This window comes from Hemibagrus wyckioides, linkage group LG20 (assembly GCF_019097595.1).
Source record: "Hemibagrus wyckioides isolate EC202008001 linkage group LG20, SWU_Hwy_1.0, whole genome shotgun sequence".
In the NCBI taxonomy this organism is placed as follows: Eukaryota; Metazoa; Chordata; class Actinopteri; order Siluriformes; family Bagridae; genus Hemibagrus; species Hemibagrus wyckioides.
The window spans coordinates 19,686,434-19,696,433 of record NC_080729.1 but is presented as its reverse complement, the minus strand read 5'-3'; the positions used below and the strand labels follow the sequence as shown (position 1 = coordinate 19,696,433).

At 40.7% G+C, this 10,000-nt stretch overlaps 1 protein-coding gene across 1 annotated transcript in view; it reads left to right on the top strand.

Moving 5' to 3' along the window:
* Positions 1–1,187: 1,187 nt before the first annotated feature.
* Positions 1,188–10,000, top strand: part of gfi1aa (growth factor independent 1A transcription repressor a) — a 15,278-nt gene continuing 6,465 nt past the window's right edge. Inside the window, exons 1-5 of the mRNA XM_058418695.1 lie at positions 1,188–1,277; positions 5,028–5,161; positions 5,661–5,855; positions 6,832–7,217; positions 7,308–7,445. Coding sequence (XP_058274678.1) covers positions 5,050–5,161; positions 5,661–5,855; positions 6,832–7,217; positions 7,308–7,445 — 831 coding nt within the window. The 5' untranslated portion in view covers positions 1,188–1,277; positions 5,028–5,049. The remainder of the gene's footprint in view (positions 1,278–5,027; positions 5,162–5,660; positions 5,856–6,831; positions 7,218–7,307; positions 7,446–10,000) is intronic.

Here is a 10,000-nt window from a genome sequence, read left to right as displayed (position 1 = left end):
TGAGGTGATTACAAAGACTGTGGATGGTTTTATTAAAATTTCTCGTATCTTTGAATTGAACTGATTAACTCCTGCGTTTAGACGCAGAAACCTCGCTGAAGAGTCCGGTTTGTCTTTTAGCCATCTTCAGACGCCGCCTCAAGAACCCACACGGACCGGGACCTCCAGAATCTCAGAACCACAGTGTTTGACTCTTTGTACTATTAATAATCAACACCAAAACGACACACCCAAAAACTGTTCAGTGCACTAAATGATATGTGGAACCTTCGTCTTAGAACCCAGGGTAAAACATATAAAGGTTCTAGCTTTATATGTGTTCTATACATTCTCCAATCGGTACAATGTTTTAAAAAGTTCTAGTTTTCAAAAAAGTTGTCCTATGTGGAAGTGTTCCTGAAGAAGAAGAAGCTTGTAGAGATGTTCAGGGTTTCCTCTGGAACCTGTTCTCAAAAGAACCTGAAACATTTAGGGGTCTAGATGAACTGGATTTTTTTTCCTTAGAAGCGTCCAAAAATATGAATTCTTGTTTCTTTAAAAAAAAATAAGGAAACCATTTCTGTAGAGCTCCGTGTCAGTCTATTAAGGGTTCCAAAAAGATGAAAAACTTTTTCTTTTGTATAGAACCTTCCATGGTTCTGTGAAAAAGAGAGACACCAAGAAAATTTCTCTGAGTTTTCTTTCTTTTCTTTTCTTTTTTTAAATTCTAGTGATCTAAAAGTAGACTGATTCTTTTTTAAAACGCAAAACCCTGGTATAAAGGGCTCTAACTCGGGGTTCCTTCAGGGTTCTAGATAAAACCTTCTCTCCTAAAAGTGTACAGATATTAAAAATAATCGCTGAGGCACCAGAATGTGGGCTGCAGAACCCAAGACATCATTTAAAGTGTGTGTGTGTGTGTGTGTGTGTGTTGTGTTTTAATCTTGCTAGAATAATTGCATGCAATCCTACGAGGGACCAAATATGTAAATCTTCCTGTGCAGGAGAACCTTAAATAAAAATCTTGATGTGATTCAGGGTGATTATAGCACGAGGCGTCTCCATATGATCACATGTATCTATAACGGGACAGCGCGTGCAGTTTATAGCATCCAGGTCCTCACCCACTGGTCCACACGCGTGCGTGTGTGTGTGTGTGTGTGTGTGTGTGTACCTGCAGATCTGCAGCTTTGGGGCCTTTTAAACCTCCTCCAGGAAGTTCAGCTGCGGTATTTAAAGCGCGCGCAGCAGAGCAGCAACGCGTTCAGACCAGGACACCGCGCGCGCTGAGGCAACAGGTGGGAGCGCACACACACACACACACACACTTTTTAGTGTTAGACACATTTCTAACTACACTTCAGATAAAACGCACAGGACATGTTTTTATGGGGGGAAACTTTTTTGGGGAGTGCGCGCGCGTGCGGACGCTTCCAGGCGTTTATTAGCGATTAATCGCTGGATTTGCTTTGTCATGACTCAGGAAGATGGATAAATACATTCTCTATGCACCGAATAAGGAAAGAAGAGTAGAATTAAGCCCTAAAACGTTTTTTCAGTCATCTCATTTGACTGAGTTTTTGGCGTAAATGACCATAAACACGAAGAGGTCATTAGCATTTCTGGTGTTAATTTCATTATAAAAGTTGCAGCTAAACATTAAGGATGAGTTCTTTGGTTTATGTTCTACAGATCTTATGAAACATTTTTCATATTCTATTTATAAACAATGAAGAAGAATCCAGGAAGTGTGCTTCAGAGCACATCAGTAGATGTTAGCATAAAGTTAAAGATTTGAAGAAAGACAGTATGAAATATTTACTCCATCCGGTTAAATCTCAAAAATAAGAAGGGAAAAAATGAGACCTGGAGATGTTTCTTGTCCAAATCTGTCCAGTTTGTGAGAACGTCCTACTGTAGGGTCAGATTCCTCTTCAGACCGACAGGAGTGGACACTGATGTGGTCTTCTGCTCTTGAGCTTCTCATGAGCCACCTTGAAATTCCACATGTTTTGAGATGCTTTTCTGCGCAGCACGTTTGTAAAGAGTGAACGGTTGAAGTCGTCCAGATGTTCTCCTCTGAGCTCTCTCACAACACGACTGAAGAGTTTATTAGATCACGTCCGTTTATGAAAATCGCAGGTCAGCTACAGGGAAAGGCAACAAGGTCAGATTTTTTTTTTGGACCTGAACTTTAACTAAAGCCTTGTGACCTACAAGATTTCACGCTGATGTGTACCTCTGTTTCGACTGGACTGAACGAAGTGAATGAAATTGAATTGAATTAATTAAATAAATTTAAAGGATCTTATGTTTTAAATGTTGTTCACACTCGTAGGGCGTGTTTTTATTTCTGTGATTCCTTTATACTCACATATTAATTCATCACGTAGTAATTGAAATAATCAAATAATTTACGTGAATTTAATATCGCAAAATAATTTTTGGACATTTTTACCTTTTTTATATGATTTATTTCACCATACATTTTTTTTCTCCATATTATTCTATGCACATTTTTTAATTCTTTTTTTTTTTTTATTTTAACATAATTTTTAATATAATTTTTTATGTTAACTTTTTTTATTTTAAATTATTTTTTTCCCATGTTATTTATTTTCTCATGTAAAACACTTGCTTTTATTTTTTCACACGATTACTTAATTTTTAATTTAGGACCTTAAGGCATTTTTTTCCACAAAATTCTCACGATTCCATGTGTTTTACGCGAGAGTACACGCGCCTTGGCGTGTGATCACATTCACGTATCACACGTATGTGAAATGTCTGATTTCTCAGAATAGACGCTGAGAAAAAATCAGTGTAAATAAATAAAAAAGAATCACATTTTTAATACATGGACATTTGACACGCTTTAAATCTGACGTGTTTCAATTCAACTCGGTGGTCATTCCAGCTACACACAGTGTGTGTGTGTGTACACCCCCCCCATTCCAGCTGCTACACCAAACTTTTTTCTCACATTTATTGAAATCCTCTCTATCGTCCCATCAGACCTTGAGCTGAGGAAAAAAGCGAGCAATGATTTTATGGAGGTCGATTCGCCCGAACACAATAAAGCGCCGTCTGTTTATTTTGGACATGATATAAAATTTAAATAGTAGACCTGTGTGTGTGTTTGTGTGTGTGTGTGTGTGTGTGTGTGTGATATGTGCAGGTCTGTATTTAATACATGACAAGACACCATGTGACGTAACTGAAAATCTGGGTCTGTAAAAACTTTTTTTTGCTTTTAATGTAAAAATTAAAATTTTATTTAAAAAAAAAAAAAGAGAAAAAATATCACCAAACCAATAAACAGATATTTCTGAGCAATGTTATCAAAATGTTTTCATTAAAAAAATAAAAAAATAAATTAATTAATCAAAGGTCACGTTATGCATACTTAATAGGGTTTTAATTTTTTCCCCTTAATTTCTGAATTTTGTTTTATTGTTATTAATAAAAAAGCTATTAGTTCATTGGCTCTTTCAGCCATTCAGGATTTTGTCAGGTTTAGGTAGGCTTATGTTAGGTTTATGTCAGGTTTATGTAGGTCTATATCAGGTTTATTTAGGCTTAGGCCAGGTTTATGTAGGCTTATGTCAGGTTTATGTAGGTTTGTATCAAGTTTATATCAGGTTTATTTAGGCTTATGCCAGGTTTATGTAGGCTTATGTCAGGTTTATGTAGGTTTATATTAGGATTCTGAAGGTTTTATTATACAAATATAGGTTTATTTCAAGTTGATGTATGTTTATGTCAGCTTTATGCAGGTTTATGTATGCTTTATGAAGGTTTTCCTTATAAACAGCGGTCTTCAATTAAGGTTGAACTACTTCTGAAAGATTAATGTAGATTTATGCAGGTTTATATCAGGTTTATGTATGTTGACATGTCAGCTTTCTGTTGGTTTATATCACATTTATGTAGGCTTATGCCAGGTTTATGTAGGTTTATACCAGGATTCTAAAAAATGTTATTAAATATATGAAGTTTTTTTTTTTTTTTTCATTTTTATGTAGGTTTATGTCAGATTTATGTATGATTCATGAAAGTTTTCTTTATGAACAGAAGCACTCAGTGAAGTATTAACTATTTATGACAGACTTATGTAGGTTAATGTATGTTTATATCAGATGACTGACGTAGGTTAATGTCAGATTTCTGTAGGTTTATATCAGGTTTATGTAGGCTTATGCAGGTTTGGCAGGTTTATGTAGGCTCATGTCAGGTATATATAGGTTTATATCAGGATTCTGAAGGTTTTATTAGATATATAAAGGTTTATTTCAGTTTGATGTAGGTTTATGTCAGATTTGTGTCAGTTTATGCATGTTTCATAAAAGTTTTTCCTTATGAACAGGGGTCTCCAATTAAGATTAAACTATTTCTAACAGACTTATGAGGGTTTATATCAGGTTTATGTAGGCTGCCGTAGGTTAATGTCAGCTTTCTGTCGGTAAATATCAGGTATATGTAGACTCATGCAGGTTTGTCAGGTTTGTGTAGGTTTATAACAGATTTATGTAGCTTTATGGGTGTTTTATGAGGTTCTTCCGTATGACCAGGAGCATTCCATGAAGTATTTACTATTTCTGACAGACTTATGTAGGTTTATGTAGCAGGATTCTGAAGGTTGATGTCAGCTCTGTGTGGCTTTATTTCAAAAGTCTGCAGGTTCATGTCAGGCTTACGTACATCATCATGAAGCTCTTCTTCATGAACACTAGCCTTGAATGGAGTATTAAGTATTAATGAGTGTATTATAGCCGGAGTGTAATGGAGTAGCCGCGTCCTCGTTAGCAGTCTGTCGTGTCGCCCGGCGTGTGTCTGCATCATTGATGTGCAGCTGATAAAGTTTCAGCCGAAGCTCGGACAGAGCTGGAGCGGTCTCAGGCCGGTTATAATCCCGCCACGTCTGATGTTTTTAACTGCATGTGAAATTTCTGTAAGCTTTAATTGACTGTTTTTAAGAATAATAAGCAATCATAAAAGTGCTTGGACCCCTAAAGATGGCTAATGGCTACTTTTCTAATTCTTTCTAGATCCTCGATCCTGAGAGCGAACATGCCCAGGTCATTTTTAGTGAAGAGCAAACGTGCTCACAGCTACCACCAACCTCGCAGCCTAGAGGACGACTACATCCGACTTGATGCCCTGCTGACCCACACCTACGCAGGTACGTCCTTCGAAATTGTTCAGCGACACACCTTCACACAATTGGGCAAGGCGCGTTTAATGTTTAGTGTGTGATGTTTACCATACACAATCCTGCAGGACTAGCTGTTACCTACGTACATTTTATGCTAACTCAGACCTAGAAAAATCTAGAGTTTGACCTGCCGGTTCGCTAATGCTAATGCTGTTTGAAAGAATGCTGAATTACATTAGTCACAGCAATGTAAGTAACTAGCAAGCTAAATTAACCGGGTGATTTACAAAACATACTTCGCTATGTTAGCAAGCAAAGTTACAAAAGGTAGCTATCTAATTTAAGAAATTGAAAAAAAAAAGACCTCACTAGCTTGCTAAGTTAGCAAGCTAATTTATAAAACAGGTAGCTGATTTGCAAACACGCTAATTTAGTAAATTATCTTGCTAATTTTCAAAACGTAGCACATTTGATACACTTTCGAGATCTTTTCAGGACACAGAGTGAAGTAGTTGTGATTTTGCAGAGATCCAGGGCGAGTCCGACTGCTGTGAGGACGTGAATAAAGGTGCAGGTCGATGCTCACCTGAGGGCAGCGCGGCGTGTACGGCCGAACATAAAGCTCAACACTCTCCGCTCAGCTGCGAGGGCAGTGTGTGTGACCCGCCGGCCGAGTATGAGGAGTCGGTGTGGAGACCCAGATCCACGTCTCCTTCTCCAGGTAAACAACAACAACATGAACACACACTCCGGTCCTACAGAAGCAGACCCGCTCTCAGCAGCTGCTGTAGCTCATCGTTATTACTAACAGATCCTGTATATACGTGCCGCAAAACGGTTTATATTTAAGAAATAAATTACTTAATGTTCTGATGTCACAGGAAAACAATCAGTGATGATGTGGTGTGAGGAAGTGGAGTGATTTTAAGCATTTTTTTGCCATTTTAAAATTTGTGTCAGTTTCATGAAAGTTTTTCCTTATAAACTGGAGCACTCACTGAATTATTAACTATTTTTACAGACCTATGTAGGTTAATGTATGTTTATATCAGGTTTATGTAGGTTGAGGTAGGTTAATGTCAGCTTTCTGTTGATTTATATCGGGTATATGTAGACTTATGCAGGTTTGTCTGCTTTATGTAGGTTTATATCAGCTTTATATAGGCTTATGTCAGGTATATGTAGGTTTATACCAGGATTCTGAAGGTTTTATTAGATATATCTAGGTTTATTTCAGTTGCATGCAGGTTTATGTCAGATTTATAAACTGGTTGTCATAGTCTTATGTAGGTTAGTGTATGTTTATGTCAGGTTTATGTATGTTGACGTAGGTTAATGTCAGCTTTCTGTTGGTTTATATCAGGTATATGTAGACTTATGTAGGTTTATAAATGTTTTAGCAAGTGTTTTAGCAGCAAGAGTTATCTTAAGCATTTTTTTGCCATTTGTAAATTTGTAATTAGTTAAATTTTTATCCTTTAAAAGTTGCATTTAATGTCATTTTACTGTTAGAGCAGCCCTCTTTATTTTTTTTCTTGCCTGTCATGTTACTAAGAAACCAGAAAAAACTGAACCTCTGGCACTGGAGACTCCTTCCATACAAGTTAAAAAATCACCGTATCAATAAATACACGCATCTGTTCAAAACAAATTTATATAAACAGAATATCAATAATATTTGTTTGTTTTCTGACCAGATGTGGACGAATATCCTTTATCCTCACCGGATGATATCCAGCCTTTCGACCTGTCCTTCCGCCCCTGCGCCTGGACCCACACTCGCTCGGAGCTCCGGCGCCTCGTCAGACCGTTCCCTCGGAGTCACGTGGCACATGAGACGCCGTCCATCGGAGTTTACGGCTCCACGGAGAGGATCGCCGAGGCCTTCTTCTCCAATCAGTCCGCGTTCCGAGGGTTCTCTCAGGAGGAGTATGGCTCACTGGCTACGGATCTGCTGAAGAGCCGCACGCGAGGATATTACCCCGACTTCAAATCCGTCCCCGAGAACGCCGAGTTCAAATCCGATGTCTTGTGTACGCGACTGCAGGTTAACGGCTCTTACAAGTGCATCAAGTGCACCAAGGTACCAAGGCTTTCCGAAACGTTCCTCACACTCGCATGTTGTTTTTCTTTCAGTAGAAAAAAATCTGATTCTGTCTGAAATCTGATCCAGGTGTTTTCCACGCCTCACGGATTAGAGGTCCACGCCCGGCGCTCACACAGCGGCACGAGACCTTTTGCGTGCGAGCTGTGTGGGAAAACGTTCGGTCATGCCGTGAGTCTGGAACAGCACAAAGTGGTTCACTCGCAGGTATGGAAATGATGATGATGATGACGGTGATGATGATGGTTGTGATGAGGATGATGATGATGATGACGGTGATGATGATGGTTGTGATGAGGATGATGTGGTGGTGGTGGTGATGATGGTGATGATGATGGTGATGAGGATGATGATGATGATGGTGGTGATGATGATGGTGGTGATGAGGATGATGTGGTGGTGATGATGGTGATGATGATGGTGATGAGGATGATGATGATGATGGTGGTGATGAGGATGATGATGATGGTGATGAGGATGATGATGATGATGGTGGTGATGATGATGGTGGTGATGAGGATGATGTGGTGGTGGTGGTGATGATGGTGATGATGATGGTGATGAGGATGATGATGATGATGGTGGTGATGATGATGGTGGTGATGAGGATGATGTGGTGGTGGTGGTGGTGATGATGGTGATGATGGTGGTGATGAGGATGATGATGATGATGGTGGTGATGAGGATGATGATGATGGTTGTGATGATGATGGTGGTGGTGATGAGGATGATGATGATGATGATGGTTGTGATGAGGATGAGGATGATGATGGTGGTGATGAGGATGATGATGATGATGGTGGTGATGAGGATGATGATGATGATGGTGGTGATGAGGATGATGATGATGATGGTGGTGGTGATGAGGATGATGATGATGATGGTGGTGATGAGGATGATGTGGTGGTGGTGGTGGTGGTGATGATGGTGATGATGGTGGTGATGAGGATGAGGATGATGATGGTGGTGATGATGATGGTGGTGATGAGGATGATGTGGTGGTGGTGGTGATGATGGTGATGATGGTGGTGATGAGGATGATGATGATGGTGGTGATGAGGATGATGTGGTGGTGGTGGTGATGATGGTGATGATGATGGTGGTGATGAGGATGATGTGGTGATGGTGGTGGTGATGGTGATGATGATGGTGGTGATGAGGATGATGATGATGATGGTGGTGATGATGATGGTGGTGATGAGGATGATGTGGTGGTGGTGGTGATGATGGTGATGATGATGGTGGTGATGAGGATGATGTGGTGATGGTGGTGGTGATGATGATGATGATGATGGTGGTGATGAGGATGATGAGGATGATGTGGTGATGGTGGTGCTGGTGATGATGGTGATGATGATGGTGGTGATGAGGATGATGTGGTGATGGTGGTGGTGATGATGATGATGGTTGTGATGAGGATGATGTGGTGGTGGTGGTGGTGGTGGTGGTGATGATGGTGATGATGATGGTGGTGATGAGGATGATGTGGTGATGGTGGTGGTGATGATGATGATGATGATGGTGGTGATGAGGATGATGATGATGATGGTGGTGATGAGGATGATGATGATGATGGTTGTGATGAGGATGATGTGGTGGTGGTGGTGCTGGTGATGATGGTGATGATGATGGTGGTGATGAGGATGATGTGGTGATGGTGGTGGTGATGAGGATGATGATGATGATGGTGGTGATGAGGATGATGATGATGATGGTGGTGATGAGGATGATGTGGTGGTGGTGGTGGTGGTGATGATGGTGATGATGATGGTGGTGATGAGGATGATGTGATGAGGATGATGATGATGATGGTGGTGATGAGGATGATGATGATGATGGTTGTGATGAGGATGATGTGGTGATGGTGGTGCTGGTGATGATGGTGATGATGATGGTGGTGATGAGGATGATGTGGTGATGGTGGTGGTGATGATGATGATGGTGGTGATGAGGACCATGATGATGGTTGTGATGAGGATGATGTGGTGATGGTGGTGGTGGTGATGATGGTGATGATGGTGGTGATGAGGATGATGATGATGATGGTGGTGATGAGGATGATGATGATGATGGTTGTGATGAGGATGATGATGATGATGGTGGTGGTGATGAGGATGATGTGGTGGTGGTGCTGGTGATGATGATGATGATGATGGTGGTGATGAGGATGATGATGATGATGGTTGTGATGAGGATGATGATGATGATGGTGGTGATGAGGATGATGATGATGATGGTGGTGATGAGGATGATGTGGTGGTGGTGGTGGTGGTGATGATGGTGATGATGGTGGTGATGAGGATCAGGATGATGCTGGTGGTGATGATGATGGTGGTGATGAGGATGATGATGATGATGGTTGTGATGAGGATGATGTGGTGGTGGTGGTGGTGGTGATGATGGTGATGATGATGGTGGTGGTGAGGATGATGAGGATGGTGGTGATGAGGATGATGTGGTGGTGGTGGTGATGATGGTGATGATGATGGTGGTGATGAGGATGATGTGGTGATGGTGGTGGTGATGATGGTGATGATGATGGTGGTGATGAGGATGATGATGATGGTGGTGATGATGATGGTGGTGATGAGGATGATGTGGTGGTGGTGGTGATGGTGATGATGGTGGTGATGAGGATGATGATGATGATGGTGGTGATGAGGATGATGATGGTTGTGATGAGGATGATGATGATGATGGTTGTGATGAGGATGATGTGGTGGTGGTGATGATGGTGGTGGTGATGATGATGATGATGGTTG